The 21,346-nt window shown below is 43.5% G+C and overlaps 1 protein-coding gene across 2 annotated transcripts in view; it reads right to left on the reverse strand.

The window, feature by feature from the left end:
* The window catches only part of kiaa1549lb (KIAA1549-like b), a 74,422-nt gene that overhangs the window by 22,255 nt on the left and 30,821 nt on the right, over positions 1–21,346 (reverse strand). The window contains exons 3-13 of one of the 2 annotated variants that reach the window (XM_030414930.1): positions 17,736–18,239; positions 17,484–17,599; positions 11,671–11,890; positions 11,201–11,334; positions 10,290–10,458; positions 4,839–4,898; positions 3,919–4,070; positions 2,036–2,207; positions 1,340–1,503; positions 394–495; positions 113–148 (exon numbers count right to left, since the gene is read on the reverse strand). In XM_030414930.1, the coding sequence (XP_030270790.1) occupies positions 113–148; positions 394–495; positions 1,340–1,503; positions 2,036–2,207; positions 3,919–4,070; positions 4,839–4,898; positions 10,290–10,458; positions 11,201–11,334; positions 11,671–11,890; positions 17,484–17,599; positions 17,736–18,239 (1,829 nt within the window). The remainder of the gene's footprint in view (positions 1–112; positions 149–393; positions 496–1,339; positions 1,504–2,035; positions 2,208–3,918; positions 4,071–4,838; positions 4,899–10,289; positions 10,459–11,200; positions 11,335–11,670; positions 11,891–17,483; positions 17,600–17,735; positions 18,240–21,346) is intronic. The other variant, XM_030414931.1, reaches the window with a different exon arrangement.

A 21,346-nucleotide genomic window follows, 5' to 3' on the forward strand; every position in this document is an offset into this window, starting at 1 on the left:
ATCATAGGTGATGTCTTCCCAGAACCCCATTCAAATCCCACTGTTGGCACAGTTGAGCCCCGAGGATGAAAACACACACCGGTGATGAGAGGAAATACAGAAAGGCAGATACCTGGTGATAATAGCCCACGTCTCTCCGATACGCCATCTGAAAAACAAGAGAAGATGCTTTATACGGGGTATTTTGTGTGAGCAGTTCAAGTTTCAATACTGACAAGGATTTTTTCAAATGCATTGACACAGGTCATACTGACGGCATCATGCAGATGATATGGTACAACACAAGAAAACAGGAAATTGTGTTACACAGTCTGCATACACAGTACAACTTCAAAACTCACTAACAAGTTACGAAACACTCTGCAAGTTGAAGCTTTTAAAATTATACTATACTTGAAGTGTGTGGTGGTGCCTATCTGCAGACACTCTGCCCTCTGCCTGTATTTTCTGAGTATTTTGCTGTGTTCTGGGTGTTTCTGGAAGTCGACCTTTGAGCTGTGGAGCCCACAGCCAATAAGAGCATGGGTTCAGGACTTTATAAACAACATAGAAATTGTCCCCTTTTCTCTCCTCTGCTCTCAGTATTCCATGGATGTATAAACTGTTTGACTGAGGGCCGTGTGAGCTACAGACACACAGGGAGAGCAGAGAGGAAAAGGGCACCAACCTCTGTAGTTTCAATCAGCAACTTCTTAGCAACTTGGTTTTAAGACTGGTTGATGGTTTTTGATCGTGGTAAAACATAAAAACATCTTAAGCTTGTCGTAGCCACAGACCTTATTCCAGGCATTTAACCAAAAACACATTCAAAAGACCAAGTGATTAAAAAAGAAAAAGAAAAAAGAAAACTACACAGTTAGAAAGAAAAAGAAGCCCCACTAATTTTGAGATAAAGGAACCAGATAGCAAAAATGCTAACTTATCTCTGGGTTCTAAGACTCATTCCTGCCGCACTCTATTGAGCCGGGAGAAGGGGCCCGCGATGAATGATGTGTTAACCTTTAAGTTACAAACACCTACTCTTTCTTTTCTTTCTTTTCATAATCAATTCAATCGATTAATCACTTGATCACTTTTGTTTGGGAAATAACTGAAACTAGTGGCAAACGCACATTATAATCTGCCAGAGCACAAAGTGATGTCTTGTTTTTGTCCAAACACAATCAAAAATGTTAACATTCACATTAAAATGGCATAAAACCAAGAAAGCGGCAATTATCACATTTGATACGACTGGAACAATGACTTGATTATCAAAATAGAGCTGGTATGATCATCAAAAACTGCTGCAGCTAATGACACAGACAGACAGACACAATGAAAAAAAAAAGACGGATACCTTAGCTCTGGGATTGAGATTGCCGATGGCGTCGGCTTTAAAGTCATTTTTATTCTTCCTGCACAGAACGGCTGTGATGATGATGATAATGAGTGTTACCACAGCGATGGGGGCCAATACTGCAGCAATTATCCAAAGGTTATTCGGAGGGTTCTTGACCACAGCTGAAAAATGAAAAACACTTTTTCACCATCATCACTTCGTTACATGACACCCAGTCCCGTCCAAACAGTAAATGATAACATTAAGTCAATTGATCGGTTTATTAGAAGTATAACTCAGCCCACTTTTCCTGCTAGAAGCATCCATCACACCCACGCTAAGTGACAGTGCATACAGCTCGACTCTGATATACAGTGTACCTGATTCAGCTATTGTAGGCAGCAATCTATAAGAGAATGCAGCATGCTCTCGCTCTCTTACTCCTGACCCTCTCCGTCTCACCCACTCTCCCCAGCTTCTCCCTTTCTCTTGAGCAGTACTGCAGCCTAAACAAACAACGTCCTGCCGGGAGCGTTTCAGAGAGATTAGAGAGCAAAGAGCTTTCTCAACCTTTTTGTCTACTCCCCTCACCCCAGCACCAGCTCTGCTTTCTAAACTCAGCATGAGTCATGTGTTTTGGTTTTGCATGTCTAGTCTGGCCATGTTTCTGTCTATCTGCCTGCTCGTCAGATGCTGGAAGGATGCTGTGCTTACGTTCTGCTTGCAGTTGGACAAAGTAGCCCAGGGTGAGTGCCATGGTCTGCGAATCTACTGTGTTCAGCACCTTGGCAGCTGACGTGCCCGATAGAGGAATGCCATTGTGCTGGACGTAGTAGGTCATCTCTGCTGGGTTCTTCGAACCGGACACCCGACGGATGCTCACCATCTGATTGGGAAAGGAAAAAAGGGGGTGAAGCATTTTTTTCCTGAACTACAGTACACTCAATATCAAGTGTTAGTGAATGACTGGTTCATTAAAAAAAATAATGCTTAAAATGTTGAATTTATATATATATATATAGTCATATAACAGTTTTTTAAAAAATAATACATCTACAGAGCTTGTAAAAAGGTGCAGAATAAAAGTGTCTCTTTATCTTAAAAACATGACTATGATTGTGAAGTAATCATTTAAAAAATGTTGTCAGGTCCAAAATGATTGAGCTTCTGACAAGGCTTGTGGGCCAATAGTAAAATGCCACTGGTATCACATGGTATCTCTGTTCGTCAGCAATTAAAAAATAGAAAAACAACCTTAAAAAATGGCTGAGTTCTACAGTGCGTGTCCAGCATACTGCCCGAATGTTAGCTAGCTCGAGTTGGCAAAGTTAACGTTTGCTAGCTAGCGTCGCAATGTTAGTGTAACATAATGGCAACAGCTGAAGGGGGCAGATGGATCAAACAACAGCAGCTGAACACATTGAATATAAAGAAAGCGTCTGCAGTTAATGCAACGTTTTTCCAGAGTGGTGGGTCAGTGTGTAAAAATGTAAAGCTTAGTCCGATCAAGTTTAATTCATGCAAACTGGGGGTTTAATGTGATTGGTCAATAAACTGGTGACGGTAACCGCTGCAGAGCGTGAGAGAGTGATGTTTGCTATTGCTGCCGAGTTCATGCATCAACATTACAACAGAGGGTTTACTATCAGCTCCTAACTTGCAGATACGTAATGTGTCTTGTTTATCTAGTACACCATTTCTACTAGTAGGTGTGAGTCAGAAACTGGTGCCAAGTGCCAAACGTGAGGATAATTTCCTCATGGCGAGTAAATCTTGCCAGGCTCCCCGCTGGCAGGTAAATGTGCCGAAAAAAGCTGCTATGTTTTGGTGTCATTAACGCCTCTCTCTAACTCCATGCTTCTCTCTCATGCTGTCTGTATCAAGAGTTTTTGACTTGCATGGACAGACAGGGACTTCATGTTGCATTCAAGTGCACCTCATAAAATCCCAAATCTGCACTTGAATGGCCACAAAGGTTGTTAAGTGAATGTTTTGATTTTCTTCTTATCTTCCTTTTGTTGAAATCCATCAGCCTACATTGTTCATTGCTTTCTTGCTTCGTCAACCAAAACATGCACACAAGGTTCATTCTCCAGTCAGTACTCTTGAGCAAGGCAGTGGCTATGATGTGGAATTGGTCTAATTGTGTCCTACGTAATATGTTTATTCAATTCTATACAGGAAAACAAGAAGTAAACTCATACAGCCCATTCAAGTGAGAGGAAAAACCACACAGTACTGTACTTGCTTTGTAAAACATTCCACCTCTGGCTTGTTTTGATGAGCAATTAGCAGATGATGAGCTGAGAAACTCCCTAATTAACAAGGGCTGACCACAAGTGATCATGCGAGCGTGTGCAGAAGTGCGTATTAAAGTGGGGATCTCATGAAATATTCATCCTTGAAGATATGAGCCAACAAAAACTGTTGGACTAACGCTTTCATTAGAGTAACAAACAAAACCTTGGAAGTTAAATTTTAAACTGATTCAGTGTCCCTGCTCTCTAACCCAGCTTGTCAGACTCGACTGTTTGTTCTTCCAAGGAAGTCGGACGTGGCTGCGCTCCCTCGGGGCTCCTGTGCCAACAGTCTCTTACCTGGACAGTGAAGCTGCCTACAGCGGTGGCTCGTCTGAAACGAGTGCCCTGCTGCCCTGCCAACACAAACAGCTCTGCCAGCCGCTGTTCCATTAGGCTGGCGAAGCTTTGGTACTGTCCCTCCAGGCTGGCGTTGTCTACGTCCTGGATCACTGCAAAACGTATACGAAAGAGAGAGGAGGGCCAGATGGTTGGTAAGACAGAAAATAACTAGTTGGCGAGGAAAGAGAATAGCATAAAGAAAGCAGAGGCGTAATTCGAAATATGTGTGCGTGCGTGTGTGTGTGAGACAGAAACACCTTTTCAGTAAGACTTATGCAGGATTCCCAGGCTGTTAAGGCCTAATTGGAAGCTCATGTTGCTCTGTGTCTGACGAGTATGCGAGTTGACAAGTTGTTATTTGCCATAACAACTCGATAAGCTGATGGTAAATCTGGCCGTGCTTCCTTGAAGCTTGATTTGGAGCCTCTCTGTCCCCTAGTGGTCGGAAACGCAACATAACGGCGCTTTGATCTGTTCCAATCTATCAACAGTTGAAAAGCAATAATCCTGGTCGTACATCTTGTTCAGTGTGAGTAAATCCCATTATCAAGGGAATGACCTTGAACCGACTCGGCCTCTCATTGCAGTAAGTGCTACACGGCCTCATCCGAGAGGGCCCATCCATTATAAAGTACAGCGGCGTGGGTGCCCTTGAACACCGAAATGCAATCATGTTGCTCGGTGCATATAGTCATTCATAAAGCCAACAGAGGGAATATTAAACAACACACAAACCCGGGAGTCATAACACATCTAATCGCTCCTGTGAAAGGAGACCGTTTAGATTATGAACGTCAGCGCGTTACAAAAACATAAAGACAAGTTCACCCCGAAGACCACGAAGACTTAATGAGAAATATACGAACGGTGATTCTTACCTGTAATGACCCAGAAGTCTCTGGTAGCAACGGAGGTGTTCAGATTGTGGTACTCCATCGCTGCAAGGACATGAAAAAATTGTCACTTCCTCCTTTAGGCATCAGCATACATTTTAACCAGAAGACAAAGAGCTTATTTATGCCAAAACAAACCGAAATAAAGAAACTCTTTGTTTTCAAGACTGAATAAACTGAATAAACAAAGTGACTTTAAAGGGCAAGATCATACTGTTTTACTTTGTTTATATCTGGCGGACCCTGCCACCTTTCTCGCTTTAAACAGTGTTCTGGGGACCTTATTTTCCTCTGAGAACAGCTTGTTTATTCAGTTATGGAAAAAATAAATATCTTCTGTTTGTATCATTACTTTATTAATACTGTATATATTAAAATTCTGAGTTTGAATTTCTCCTCCAAAACTACATAGTGCCACTTTTCAAAAAGGTGAAGATATAAGGTACAACAAAGCCTGCAAACTGATCCAAAGAATCCCATGAGAAGCGGTTCAACCCACAGTTTCAATCACATATTCGTCTTTAACATTTCAACCTGCATCTGAACAAAGAGCTTCAAGCCTTTTCTTTCAGGGGGAACAATCATCCATTTCATTTTCTTTTTCACCACCGCAATTGTTAGGATTGCAACAAGTGGTGGTCTCGCTAGCCAGACGTTATGAGAAGGAACCCGGCTCTCGTAAACCCGCGTCAAATGTACAAAAACGTCTTGTGAAGCAGGGGGCTCATGGTTTGCCGCATTTTCGTGTTGGTTGAAATCTGAGTTTTAAAGCCTTGTTATCGCCGCGTGTCAGACAATCACAGAAGCACAAGGAGAGCTTTCGGCTGCCTGAGCTCTGGTTGTCTCTGTGTTCTGTTACATCTATTTCCTGCCTGATTAAGCTCTTGCGCTGGAGGCTGGTGCAGTGTTTTGGGGGGGGAATGCTGTATCGCTGGCCTGTGAAAGCAGACTAGGTATAGAAATGTACAGTCAGGCATGACAGGAGAGAGGAGGAGAGGAGTGGGGGGGAAGGTGAGTGGAGCAGCGTCATTGTTAATGGATAGGGCTGCGGGGCTGTCAGCGAAATCAGCCCAACGTTGTCTCCAAGTTTGAATCATGTGGAATATTAATCGGCGAGGAGGTTTCACAGCGGCCTCTGCGGTTGTGTGATGAGAGCCGGGGGGACGCGCGAGCTGAAGAGCGTTTATAAGTCATTACAAGTAGTGAAAAAAGAATCGCCTACAAAAAGCTATTGATAAAATAATATTCATATTTCACATCCCTGACATTTTGCAATACTGCTCCACTCATATTCCACCTGAGAGAGGCTGTTGAGGAGCAGGGGGGGGGGAGTCAAACAGCTGAGCGCAGACATCCAGCCTACACGAGCGCCACAGGAAAAACGACGGAGTACCCCGGTGGTGCAAACAGGCAGTCTCGGAGTGGTGTGAGATCCCGGGCCTTTTCTGTCGGAGCAGAGCCCGAGGTGGCATGAGAATCCCCCCACTGTTAATTATTTACTGCGATAATTGGCTTTGAAGTGAAGAGGCAGCCGCTGCCAGCATATGCTCACACCTCCTGTGAACAGTGTAATATCACTAATGGCGAGGCTACAAAACAAATAAGAGGCAAAAATCACTGTCACACACTCTCTCATTCTTTCTTTTACGCCCCCCCATCTCACTGGGTGTTTGTACATGTCAGTTTTCGGCTCGCTCGGAGTCCTTTCCTATTTTTTTCCCCCTCTGCTCCCTAACTGAGTCATCCTGCCTGTGGGTTGTATCTCTACTTTCTGACTTAATTCAATCCCGACGCAGAATGAGTTTTAATTTAATGCCCACTTGCAGAAATTCAGTTCATCTTGATTTAAACAGTGTGTGTAAACCCAAACTGCTATCTGCCCCGCGCCGACACTGATGCTGTATCTCATTTCAGGACCTGCATCCGTCGAAGACTAGATTTAAGGGTCTAGGTTTTGTGTTGTTGTTGTTTACTCACAACAAAGGCTCGAGTAAATACAGTTTAGAAATGCAAACTTATTTTTGCCAACTTAGATGAGACAATCTCCAAATTCTTACATCTGTCAGTTGTTATAATTATACCGAACACACTTTACTGCTTTTTTTGCACTTCTGGTTAGACGCTAACTGCATTTCGATGTCTCTGTACTTGTGCTGTGCAACAACAAAAGTTGAATCTAATTTAATCTAATGTTATGTAACAATCCACATCTGATGTCCACATCAGATCCTATCATAGGGAACTATTATATGATAACTGCTTATTTATCACGTTTTTTGCTTTAACCTTCAACCTCAAACTATTTCCGGCGCACAATGCCAAAAAGTTAACAAAAATCTTGTTGACCGTGACACGCTGTTGTTCCTTTGGCAGGTGTACACACAACTGAACCCTCAGCAGTTCATCTGTTATACTTCTAATCTTGCAGAAGCCTAAATATCCAATTCATGAGCCCAATACAAATACGATGGTCTAAAAATACATCCTACCCCCTGTCCCGTGGGGGCTGCCAGTGTTGTGTGACGTCAGACTACCACTCAGGATAGATTTGCCCCGAGTTTACAAGTATGAACCACAGCAGCAACATAAGAATTTTTCCAGTGGTAGGTTTGGAAGTTTTCAACACCAACACTGAGTGGTCCAGACACTTATTTTCTTCTCCTATCCTTCCCTGCAGTGCCAAGAGAGCTGAGATGTTAAAGGAAGCTCCTGATCCTGAGGACACAAACCTGCTCTATTAACACAACCCAGGAACAAAACACATCACCACTCAGACTCAATCAAATTACAAAACAGCTCAAACTTAATTACATCACCTATTGGTGAGAGTTAAATGCAGTGCTGTGTGGCTCCAAAATCGACAGCACTATATAGCAGCTTATTTAAGCTTGGTGACTGATCAACAACTAAGAAATAAGCCTTGTCGAAGTACAGACTGAGCGAGTGCAGCCTTGCTGTTGAAAAGGGGGAGGCATAGAAAAAACTCTGCTCCCTGCAGAGCAAAGACGGTGCTGTCTCTGCACCCTCAGTGAACCTGAAACACAGCTACGCTCTCACACCGAATGTGAAAAATATAAACATTATGCGAAAGGCACATTTTTTAAAATTCAAAATTAATGAAATAAAAAGTTGTTCTCAAACTACTGGACGAAATAAAACTACCTATCCTCAGGATTTGTAAGTTAGCAGCATACTATGTAGCTGTCTGCCATTAGTTGAGGGACAGTGAGTGACAGTTACCTGACACACATGCTTTTATATTTCATGACAGATTAATTGTTTGTCTTGTAATGTGCTCCTCTGCAACAGGACTACATCATGGTCTCTAATTCATTTCCAGTCACGCCAATAAAGCCACTTTTATTTAATTTAACTGAATATTATCTAACATACTTTAGCACTTGACTGAACATGACCTTTTGGTTCTAAATTCCGCTAAATATAGTCCAACCAGGTGCACTCTGGGAGGTGAGAGAAGGTCCACAGCCCATGTAAAAAAAAAAAAAAAAAGAGTGCTTTCAAGATTGGGCTCAGCTAGATGACAATACGGGGAAAGCTCCTGGCTCAATTCCTGGCTCAAGCATTAACTCTGCTCTGATCCTGAGCTTTACCTTGCATAGCCAAAGCTCAAACTGACCAAAGACTGGAGATCTTGGAGCACTGCAGCTGGTTAGGAAACATTAAAATCAAGCCAAGGAGACTTAATTCTGCTCTGAAGGAAACCTAACCAGAGGAGCGATCTACAGAAAACCTGATGGCTCCCTCTGGATCTCTAGAGTCTCCTTGACCTAACGTGTCTTTACATTTTTTACCAGACCGCCTTCGGCTGGACAAGAAAGCGGTCTGGTGACACAGGTTGACAGTATCTACACAGGACACAAAGTATGACCAGCGTGTCCGTACAGCAGCTGTTCAGTCCTCTCTCAGGATGCATTCATGTACAGTATTGATCGTAGGGCATTTCAGCAGCGCTCCCACAGCTCAACACGCCATAACATGCATTTAAAACAGCAGAAAATTACACTTGAAGGTTGAAAATACACTCTGGGTTGTGTCTCACGTGCTGTGTAGACAACTTTTTAGCGATTTTGTGTCCCTTTCCAATCATCAGACTGCGTGCCTTGTTTTGTTTTTTTTGCTTGAATCTATTTTAGCGAGCCTTACAACACCTCGGACAACAGATGGGCAAATGCAGTAAGCAATTTTACCAATCAGTTTTAACCATGTCCTTTCATCAATTTCCACCGTCCCTTCTACAAACCAACCTTAACTAAACCTGTATTGATTCATACAGGAGTGTATCTGTTCCGTCAGAACGGCGTGAGATGGACGACTAAAGACATTGGCTGAAATGTCTCCTGTGTCGACACACTGTAAGGCTGCTGAACAAGAAAGATCATTTACCCTGCTCATGCTACTGGCCACTCTCTGTAGAGGTTCCCAGTGAAATCCATCACATATGACATGTTGACCTTAAGGTACATGATGGAAGATCACTGATTGCTTTCGAGCAATGGCAGATAAAAGGCTCTTGGTTCCCGTTATTGACCCCGACACTGAACATTTTCAGGCGCAATCTGGGGGGAAACTGGGAGTGTAAATCCCTGTAGCCTCGGGTGTTTTGTACTTTTGTTGAACCCATATTCAAGGTCAGGCAAAACAGTGAATCTCTCCTTCAGGGATCAATAAAAACGATGTCTGCATCTGCCACATCTCCCTCCAATGAGCAGTTTACATATCATTCCCCAGTTGCGCTGGCGATGGAAACAGGCTGCACACACTGGGTCTCCACTAGGATTGCTGCTTAGGCTCCTGCTGATTCCCTGTCACTCTTCATTTGTTTTTCTCTGAGCACAACTCTAACACAGATGGAGTGCTAGGCTGAGTGTGCCCTCAAAGGAGGCTAAGATGAAAGGCATGGGCTTAGTTGTGTCTTTGCATCAACTATCTTTAAGTGACGCAATCATTAAAAACAACTGTGATCGTAAAAAGCAGCAGAACAGTCACAAACATCCAATTACTGAGAAGCTGGACGTCAGTCAGGCTTAGCGATTGTACTTCTGCCATATAGCGTTGGCCAGATGGACCTTATGAGAGAGTGCAGCCCTCTGAATGCCAAAATAAAGCAAGTGCAGTTTCAAAGGTTGGATCGGGGTCTTGATTTCCACTCATACAGTCAATCAGTGTACCAGTTTGTTCATCTAAAAGGGTCTAAATCCAAAGATTTGGCACAGCCTGACAAGTTTGTATAGAACCTTAAACTTAAGGGCATCAGCAAAAAGCCAAAAACCAAGGAAATTGTTGAATCTAATTTGTATTTGGAGCGCAAATCATTCCCAAATGAACAAGAGAACTATTTCTGGTATCTCCTCTCGTAAGGCTGTTGAATCACTCCTGACTAAGAGACGTACAATCTGAATGCAAATTGTGACTTACGCTCAGCAATGATAAGTGGTGGATAGAAGAGGAAGTAGCCCACCAGCTCAGCTGACAGCTGACCAAGGAGGTTTGAGGCAGTGGTGCCATTAAGGAAGACAGTCCCATTCCTCACAGCGTAGACCAATGACACAGCAGGAGAGGCTGCTGCCTGAGAGACACTCAGCATCTGGGGGGGAGAAAAACAGGAAGGGTGAGATGAGGGCACAGACGAATTTATATATTTATATATGTGAAACCATGTAAAATATTTGGGATTACATTACTGTAATGTGCAAATCTAGAAGATTGGGACAAATCTTGAAATAGTAGAGATGACAGACATCAAAGAATCAATTATTGTCCTGGATGAACAAATGTGAAAATCATCTACGAGCACTACGGCTGGGAAACTGGCAAAGCATGAAAGCAAAAATATTGTAGTATTTCTCCCATGCATAACTATCGAATTAGCTTTAATGTAGAGTGCACTTTAGTGTTTCAGCTCATTAAAATTAATACAAACATAGCCTCCCTAAACATAATTAATTTGCATCTCAGAAGCAGCTCGGGTTTAAAAGGCAAAGCTGGATACACTAAGGGACAATTTTGCACAAATTGCACACAGTTTGCGTCTGTCTGGAGCTGCCAAAATCGCCTGAACCGCACGGTGATATTTATGTGTGGCAGGGGACAAAACTGCCAAAGTTACAAGTCTTCTAATGTGCTGCGAAAGGTATTTAGTGAACCCCAGTAATCATCATGTAACTTCTGTTGGCTGGATGGTTCTGTTTACATGGCAGCACAAGGTCTCTATCTGAGTCAGACATCAGATTGTTTTGATCTATTTAAGTACAGTGACACCAGAACATTTGGAAAATCACGATAAAACTAAGCAGAACACCTCCTCAGTGCTAGTTTCAACACGGTACCTGAACAGAGAGTCTGCTGTTGGTGTTCAGCACTTTGGCCTGTGCTTCAGAGAACACCTTCTCGAGCCTTTGTTCCATCATTTGGGAGAACCGACAGGACCGAGGATCATCACCTGCTCCCACAAACTGCAGCACTGAAACATTAAAACAAAAACGCTCACGAAGCTGCACACCGACAGATGTATTACTCTTCAGTAGGCAACGATAATGTATTTTTGGTATCTTTGGAAGCTATTTATTGGCACTGAGAATACAAATCTTATATCAGGTTATATGTACCTTAATTCATGCAATATACTCATTTCCTCCTCCGATTTGGTATCACAAGATGTGTTTATTTTCTTACTTCTCAAACCTAGTTTTCACTGAGCCGCTCCAGCTCCCGATCACAGCATGAACAAATAACATTAAGTCTCAAGCTGATCTCTGACTTATTTCTTTGCTTTCATCCTGACTGAACACCAGCTGACCTGTTTTCAGCTGGAAGCCGGTGGCTGGGCTGGATCTCCATAATGCAACTGGGAGGGGCAGGGCCGTTACCATGGGGAGGTACTGTCGCAGGTCTGCAATCAGCTTATCACGGCCATAGGAGTCCAAGCCTTCCTGCACTACAGAGGGAGGGTAAACAATGTCCCCTCCGGTCACGTGATAAGCCACTGTCATGTTGGGAGAACCAAATACAGTCTCCACCTGAGAGGGGGAAAGTAGAGAAGAGAATTAGATGTCTCTGAATGACCATAATGGTAGTTTGTATTATATTTTAGCCCATTAACTGCATTATGATGACTTGAGTTGGCTAAAACCAGGCTGAAAAATTGTGTTTGACTGCCTCCTCCGCTTGAACGTCTTAAGCCTGTCTCACATCTGACCACATCCACTTGTGATGCCAGGGGTGGTTAGTGATAGGAACAAGTCCAGGAGGATGAACCCTGGCACTGAAATGGCTAAATCACAAAAGAGAAAAGGCAACAGCAGCTAGCTGTTTAGCTTTGTACCGTTAGCGGCGACGTTAGGGTTAGGGCAGCTTGCAATTTTCAGCGCTGTTAGCTCGGAGCTTGTTGATGCTGTAGAGACAAGGTATTTAAAAAGCTACCATGCAGATAACTGCAGGGGAGGAGAACGCTGACTGAAATAGTCCACCGATGGCAGGCTATTGCCCACAATCTAAATCTGGTGAGTCAGACTGCGGGGTCTTGGAGGGCACTTCTACATCCCTACAGCAGGGTTGGAAGTTAAATCACTGGAGGTTAGCAAAAACTTAAAAGTGAAATGTTATTTAATAAAGATTTTTTACCACTTTCTACAATTTTGAGATATAAAATAATGCAAACTTTATTGAAAACTCACTTGAGAAACACATTTAAGGTGGAATAACCAGAAAAACAATTCTGTTTGGCCAAGCCAGTAAATTACAAGGTACTTGTAACCAACCAATTCGTACCAACCGCCGCTGATTTTCTAAGCGTGGTATGTAAAGAAGCACCAAATAAAACCATAGATAAAAACATCAGAGATGTGTTGCATGTATCGTTACTTCCAGCCATGTTTTAAATACCCCCAGTACATCTGAAAGCGAATTTCTATTTTCCGCTGGTTTTTATTCATTTTAACTACAGTATGAAAATCAATTTTAGACACTTGAATTATATGCTCAAAGCAGGTAATCCATGAAAGTGAGCAGTAAGACACAATCAATTCTTTACTTCCTTTGCTAAAATGCAAAAAACAGGCACTGATTCGTAAGTCATTTACAATAAAGCCCTTTTCGGGGAAGATACAGGATGTCGACATGATACGGAAGGAAACTCAGAGGTGTAAACAATGAAACTAATGATGGCTGAATTCCATTTAGCTGCTTCAGTTTCAGGTCCTAGCGCTGTGCATGCTGGCTCACTGTCCCACTGTCATGGCTTACTGGGACATTTAAATAGAAGCATCGTGAAGGCTTTTAGTAACACCTGTGATTTGTCTACGTCAGTATGACAAGTTTGCTATCTGCTGTAAAAAAAACAAACAAAAAAGGGCAGATCTGAAGCAAGTAGTAAGAAATGAAAAGAAAACCATCCATTGCGTGACACGTATAGCAGTAAATCAACCAAAAAAATGTATGCTTTGAAAAATGATCGACATAAAATATTGATGGCGAGTCAGCAAAATGTATAATCAGGGTATGGTCTTTTTTAGACATGATCCTAACATGGTGTCCTTCAGTCATATTAGCAAGTGAGCTGAATGACAAGATATTGAATCGTATTGGATTGATGGCGTATTCCAACCACTCGCTAACGACAGCGTGAGCAACAGGAGAGAGGGTGATTAGGGAGTACAGACATGTGGAGAGAACCCGAAGGGAGTGAAGGGCTGCTGGATAGAGAGCAACGATGGGCGAGGAATGGGAGAGACTGTTAAACAGGGAGCTCGGGACAAAGGACGCTTATGTTCGTTCACTTCTTAGCCGAAGAAGGCCAGGTATCATTCTCGTTCTCAGGTGAAATCTGTGCGTTGCGTAACTGTGTTGCATGACACGTAAAAATAGATGCGTTTTTCAGAGAAAGGGTTTGACTTTTCGGTGAACCTTACGTGAACAAAAACCGGAAAAAGGCGAATGATGATAGAGGTGGTGAAACTAGGTTTGTGTAGGCAGGAGAGGTGAAACCATTCAGGTCCGTTATCTAAACCCATCTGAAAGGCCTGTGCTGACAAGATCCGCTGGCCGAGAACCACCGAGAGCCCCCGGAGCCTCTGTGGATGAGAGTCACCACTCTGCCTCCTCACAATTCAGCCTTGTTAGGAGCTCTATGAAAAGAGCCCTTTATTATCACTTCATCCTCTCCGGCTTCACCCGTGTGAAGGTGTTATTAAAGGATTGCATTTCCAGCAGGCCAGAGATTGATAACACAGCCACCAACTTTGTCTCAAAGAGCGTGAAAAAAAAAAAAAACGCCAACAGATTAACCCGACAGATCTCGAAAAAAAAAAAAGTTTCGAGTCGCTGGAGAGAACCCCAACTGCAAGACACAAAAATAGTTTGCTTTCATCTGTTTTTTTAAAAGGATCCAAATGGTTTAAGTCTTGTGGTTCAACTCATTTAGTCTATCTCTCATCATCTTTTTAGCATCGGCGCGGCACATCACACTCCTCCCAGCCATTTATAACCTATAATTAAACACAGAAGCGATTTCCCTTGCCGACAGCTTGCTTCCCATTGGATGAGAGCGCAGTGCTGCTAAAAGGGAACCCAAGCAATGTTAAAATGGGTGACAGGAGTGCAGTGAAGCAAGACACCTCCAGAGACCACGCAGAGAAAGAGGGTGAACATGTGAGAGCGTTGACCTTCACGGGGGGGGGGCAGGACGAATACACAGGCCTCACTCTCAATTACCTGATACTTCCACGTTGAGATATACAACACGCCGGGACGTTTCATAGGATTGCAGACATACGAGTAAACACACACACACACTGAAACATGCACACACTTAACACTTGCCTAAACTGCAACACTTACATGGCGCTCCGACCCACTGGAGACCAGGAGGAGAGCCTTTGTCTATGTCGGAAACGGAATCCCATCGCTGCTTCATCTGTTTCCAGAACCCCGCAGACTAATTTTACTTTTACAACCAAATTGAAGTCTGGCCATCTCATTTCTTTAACGTTATCAGAGTATGCACAGAAAAACTGACATTGTTCCCAAAGGAAGTCTTTGTCTCTTTGTATTACACATCCGCACTCAAATGCACTTTTTTTTTTTTGTTTTACTCCTCATCGACTGAATTTTAGCGTCGCTGCTCATAGCCAAGAGGTGCTCCTGATACAAAGTCATAGTGAGAGGAGGTATTAGAGGCTTATTGGAGACAGAGAATGGTTTTGGCACAGTGGGAGCCATGATTGGTTCCACAAATGGCTAATCCACAGACATAAAGATCATTGTGCGAGCGCTGGATCTGTTGTCATTATTGCAGGGGAAAGGCAGGGATTGGTTCCCTCCTGGGTTTTTGTTCAACCAAATCTCTGCTGCTCTGGTAAGACTTCCTTTTGGTGAAGTGTGGATGGATACTGTATACTCGCTGGCAATTTGTTTTGACAGAAATTACCATTTTGATATGAATCAGGACAAGTGGGAATGATTCTTTTTGTATCACAATTTTCATTTTCAATTATTTTCTGGAGAAATCATGGTAGTGGCTGCAACACTACAGCACTTCATTTAAATACAGTTTCCAGAGTTTCCAACACATATATTGTACTTTAGCAGACCACCCAAGGATATTTGGTGATATTTGGAATTTTAGCATTTTATATTGTTTTTTTTTCATCCATCCGAGATCATTTAACAAGGGGACTTTATTAAATGTATTGCTGACGAAGAAAGTAGATAATGTTGCTGTGAGGGAGAAACAGAAAGGAGAGGCAGGCCAACTGGTTTTGTCGTAAATTTTACCTTTATCTTGGATATTGCACTTGGCCATATTGCAATTTTCTACAATATTTTTGATTTATCGTGCAGCCCTTCTCTCTGCTTGTAAATAAAAGCCTGTTTCTTGTAAATATGAGGAAACTGGAGCAACAGTTCTCCTCTGCTGCTCCGCCACAAATCCTAATCTACATCTTGCTTTAGTGTTGGTACAGTTACTCAAATATGTGACATCACCGGCTGCCATCTGGGACACATTCAGTCAACCTAATTTCTATATTGGTCCTCATCTCTTCTTGCATAGCCTACATGAGGGTCCTTGGTACAAGTGTCTAATTCACTCCACGCTAATAAACTTCCAGATTTCTGGTGAGGGCAAAATTAGGAACCATTCACTGTTCTGCATGTGTTAGAAGATTATGTGATGATTTCTGATTTTCAGACTCAGTCTGTAAAAAAGCAGATGTCAGTCAACAAGTTGTATTAACAACTGCTTCTTTGGAAAGAAATCTGTGATACATTTCGCAAGATATGGGAGATGTGAGCTTCAAATAACTCTGTTCATTTAATTCATAGAGGATCCAACACGTTTGAATACCTTTCACTTCACTGTGCAACTTTTTCCACTGTACAATGAACCAAATTCTCCAGAACAAAATCCTGCTCTCAATTTTATGAATTCATGTCAAATTTATTTTTGCATTCATTTCGATTCTAGCTCTACTTTAGCTCACAGGGATTGTTCATAGAGAGACACAGACGCAGACTGAACAGTTGTGACAAGTTGTCTACCCGTCACAACTGTTCAGTCTTTGTGTATTGATTCAGGTTGATGCTGTCGAGATAAAAACAGCAGGCTGACCAGTAAGAAAGTAAGAAAAGATAACGCTGTCTGTTTGTAAATCAAGCATGCAGCTCTAAACCTGCCCTCAGGTTAAGATGACTCATTCAGCTTAGAGTCGCTTCAGGGACATTAACAGTATCAGAGAAACTGCGAGCACTGCTTACATTAATTTTATGTGTCTTTTAAAGGTACCTTGTGGAGTTTTTGACAACTAGTAGTGCTGTAGAGCAATGCTACAGAGAGGCTCCCTGAGTTGTTGATATCTTGTGTACGTGCAATGGGAAGCATTTGCATGTGCATGTGTACACGTGATGCAATACACAAGAGTAGTGTAGCCAGAAATAGCAATTTAGGTGGGCCAGTGGGATATAAGGTGGGCAAGAACCAAAGTGCAAAGTGATATGATATGCAACCCTAACAGTTTTTCTAGTCTTTAATTTGAGATTTAATTAAAACATTTTTAACAGTATTTGCAAACTGTCAGTTTAATGCATTGCATCTATAGCAGTGCTGGTTTTATTTATCTTGACAACATCCAACCTACCAAGAAATAAGGAGGTTGGATGTAAGATGCAACTTTATTTCTTGAGCAACTGTTGCAGCAATGTCTACTCACTCAACAGCTGCATGTTCGTCTTTTACTGGTTGACCCGTAACAGTTACAGTAGCTCAGTTTTGGTTTAGAGGCGAATCCTCAACATAGGTGCCCGATTTTTCCCGGGACAGTTCTTTACTGAGTGCCGTTATCCGCTCCTCTTTCTATGTGCGTAGCCTCTGAAAACCTTAAGAGGTTTGTTTTGACATGTTTGGCAGTGCGTGTCAAGGCGACACAGTCCAAGCAACTCACTGTCCCATTGATCAACAGTTGGTGGCGGTACTGAACCGAGAAATGCAGCAGCAGATGTAGCAACAAAAGGCGCCAAGCAAGAAAAACCATGGATCTATAGTCTATATGGATAAATGAATGTTAAAAACTTAACATCTGTGGTTGATTGATCAACAGTAACTGATGACAGTCTGACCTGAGCCTGGGCTGAACTATCATTCAGAGCTTTTCGGAGGCCCTGACTTAGTCCCCTTCGCAGGTTCTGCCTTTGAATGCTGTCCAGCCTGTTTCTTCTCACATAGATGGAAACAACTAAGAGAGATATGGAGATAGAGAGACAGACAGAGGGACAGAAGAGGAAGAAACCCAGACAGACAATGGACAAAACATGTTAGAGAGGATATGACATTAAACGTGATTTTAAGACTGTGGCAAAAGTTTTGTTTACCTGTTTTCACCCACAGTCTCTCTGTGATGTTGCACTGCTGCGGCGGAGCCTCTGTGGTGGTGGTAAAAGGGGAAAGAAAGACGGCGGTGGCCCCCCTGGGAGGACTCGTTCTGGGGACGGGCGGCGTGAACGTTCTCCTGCTGGTTTGAGTCCTGATGGTTGTGGTGGTCGTCGTTTTCCTGGTCACAGGTGGGGGTTGTGGTGTGGTCGTTGTGGTGGTGGTAGACTGCATGGTTCCGATAGTGACTCTGAGGGAAGGCGTGGTAGTGGTGGGGCTTTTAGTTCTGGTGTTGGTAGCTACAGTTGTGGCGGTGAGCTTGATGGAGGCTGTTGTGGTGTCCTGTCCGGGGGGCAGAGGTGATACCTGAGATGTCCTCTCGGTGGGCCCAGTAGAAAGGGTAATTCTGACTGACTGAGAGGGGGCGAGACTGACCACTTTTTCTTTGGGGAAAGTGAGCGCATCTGCTCGCGATGTTCCAGCAGTTAACTCATCCGTCCCTGTCTCTGTAGGGACGACAAACGTCTCAGTCAAGGTGGGACTTGGTGATGGGGATGGAGATGTGACGGGTACAGACACGGATGAGGATGCAGTGCCTGGGTGCATGGAGGGTTTAATGAACAACACTGTACCAGGATGTGATGTCAATGATGACAGCAATGAAGAAGACATTGAAATGAAGGGTTTCACATGTAAGGAGGCTGTGATACCGCCGTGTGACAGTGATGAACTCCCTGAAGACAATGGTGGCACCAGCTCTGTTGGCAGAGTTAACTTACTCAGTGTCCAATCATTCGTATTGTCAATAGTTTCAGAGAAATCGAGCGAAGGGTTGTTTGTGAGAGCGGCATCAAATGCAGAGTCAAGAGAGTCAACATCTGCCGGCGGGGGGCTGTGTCTGCTCTCATACAAAAACGCCAGAGAAGAAGCTTGTGAAGCTGGTACAGAGGCAGTAGTTATGTGAGAGAGGGGCAGAAAGCCATCTGAACCTGATGGTGCAGCAGTGTTTACAGTTGCTTCTCGCTGTGCAGGAGCAGATCTGAGATGAGCTGGGAACAAATTCACACTCTGCTCTTTATATCCTGATGTGCCTTTAACATATGGAAAAGAGGGATGCTCTCCATCTGAATACAGATCACTGGCGACTGCAGTCGGATCAGTCAAATTCAATATATGCACATTACGCTCTTGTCCGCCTTCCAGCTTTGGGTGTTCATGTGATGGTCCATCTGCTTGTAAATTAGATTTCACCCCATCAAAACCAGTAGATGTGTTTTCTAATTCGGAGGCAGTGCTTTGAAAAGGCACTGGTGGCTTGGTGGTTTTCCACTTTGTCTTCTGTGCCATTATTTTTGTGCCAAAGCTGAAAATAGCCCTGATTGTTTCACTGCTGTTTCGTCCATCACTTGAGGACGTAGTGGCAGCAGAGGAAGCAGTGGAGGGGATGGTTGTTCGTCTGCCTGAATAAAAATTTGATTTATGGCTTCTCGCGCTAGTGATGGATCCCTGAGAGTGAGAGGCAGAGTTTGTCCTCGGTGTGAGGATGATTTCAGGCCAGGAAGATGGAGTAGACTTGCCCATGAGTGTCGCAGCGTCTTTACGAGAAAGACCTTTAAGACTTTCTGATGCAGCATCAAAAGGTAGCGGAGGAAAAGGGATTTCAGTGGGTGACCCTTCGCTAGAGCCTTTAGTCACCACAAAGAAACCCTTTGTTGTCATAAAAGATGGAAACTCTGTTGTGAACTGCACTGATGGAACATCCTTCTTGTTAAACGCAGTGTCGCTTATTTGAGTCAACTGATCAAATAAAGGAGAAACTGAAATCTTTGCAGTATTTCTGTGGAAGCTCTCAGCAGGGCTCTTTCCATGTGTCACTGGAAAATCAGAGGCTGGTGATGTTTTACTGCTTCCTGCAATTGTTCCCACCTCAATAGTGGAAGGTATGCTATAGCCAGCTCCTTCAGATATCATGATGTGAGCAGAGATTCTGGCAGAGGACCCTGTCTGGTGAGATACTGTATTAACGTGGGGATATGTAAGTAAAGATTGTGTTTGAAAGGGGCTTTTTGAGGGTGCCGTTTGCATCGATGATGATGCTTTGGCTTGATCTGAAAAATGAACCTCACTACTAGTTGACAGGCCCATGTCATGATCAGTGTTCTTGTGGTTTGCGCTGAGAGATAAGGGTGATAAGTACGCTGGCCGAGTGTTTTTATGGGTTACATCCTTTGTTAACCCGACTGGTAACGCTGAACCAGAATGAGATGCTGTCCTACTGTTTGATGGAAATATCGTTTTTCCGGTCGACCATCCTGTGGGCCCCTGAGTGACGACCTCAGGAGACCCTGCTTGTGTTAGAGATTCTTTAACTTTTATGACTCCATCACTTGGCAAACGCAGTGAGTCTGATTCTGATGTGGAGGAGGTAATTGTGCCTGTTCTGGAGATGGAACCAGCGGTTGACTCTGGCCTCGGCTGCAGGAGCGAAAGTGAGTTATTCAGGTGAGCTTGAGCGGAAAGAGTTTTGAGCTCCGCTTCTGCTATCTCTCCCTGGTTGTAATTTATATTGATGGCAGGAACTCTGGGGCTGCCGTGACCCGCTGCCATCAGTAAATCACCAGGATTAGATGCATGCTCTGAGGACGCCGTGCCAGAGCGGATAGGTGTTAGCTCACTGACTGCACTTTCGGAGAGAGACATTTTACCTGGCGGAGTCTGGGAGGAAACTGCAAAAAATGATCCGCCGGGTCTCGACGCCATTGCTGGTGATATCGTTGGATTTACAACATTTGAATTGAGAGGCGACATGATTGCATCTCCAGCGCTTTTGTGAACAAAAGTGTGACTATCCGCATATGCTGTTTGACTTAACATCTGCTGTGTGACATGACTGGAAAGTGAATAGATTTTAGGAGGGGCAGACAGCAGTGCCGATGTGGGATTTTGTAAAGCTCCCTGCTGCCTTTGAACAGCTTGACTCTCTTGATTGGTGGGAAATGAGGTGCTAATTTCAAGATTATTGGCCAATTCAGAGTCCATACCTAAGTTCCAAGTTTCAGTGGGTCCATGTAAAATGTCTAAAAGATGGCTAGGAGGAGAATATGATGTATGTGTGCTAGTTGCTGGTGTCTTAATTGCTTTTGTGCTCGCACTCCTGATGTATGTGCTACTAACTCCATGGATTTTATCCGCTGGTGTGTAAAATGAGTGTTTTGTCACTTCATTGCCCTTTTCGGTGCTGGTTTCGCTTGAAAAGTCGGTTGTTGTGCTTTTCGGTCCTGGTGTAACAGCTGTTACAGCTGAACGAGTGGTTGGTAAACTGTCGGTCCAGCCCAGAGACCCCGCTGGTGATAATGTTACTGTTTCAGTCTGAGGGACAGGACTGGACGCAACCCTTTGACTTTGAGATGGAGAAGCAGCTTTGTTTGTCCACCCAGCAGAAGGTGGTAGAGACAATAGAGACACTACTGATGATAACAAAGAGGAGGTGGATGGAGCTGATGTAGACACTGATGATGATAATAAAGAAGATGTCAGTGTTGAAAACAATGAGACATTCCTGTTTACATCCAAAAAGGACACATGTGATGGTTCAGACACAGCCTGTGATGTG

Source organism: Sparus aurata, chromosome 4, assembly GCF_900880675.1.
Source record: "Sparus aurata chromosome 4, fSpaAur1.1, whole genome shotgun sequence".
NCBI lineage: Eukaryota > Metazoa > Chordata > Actinopteri > Spariformes > Sparidae > Sparus > Sparus aurata.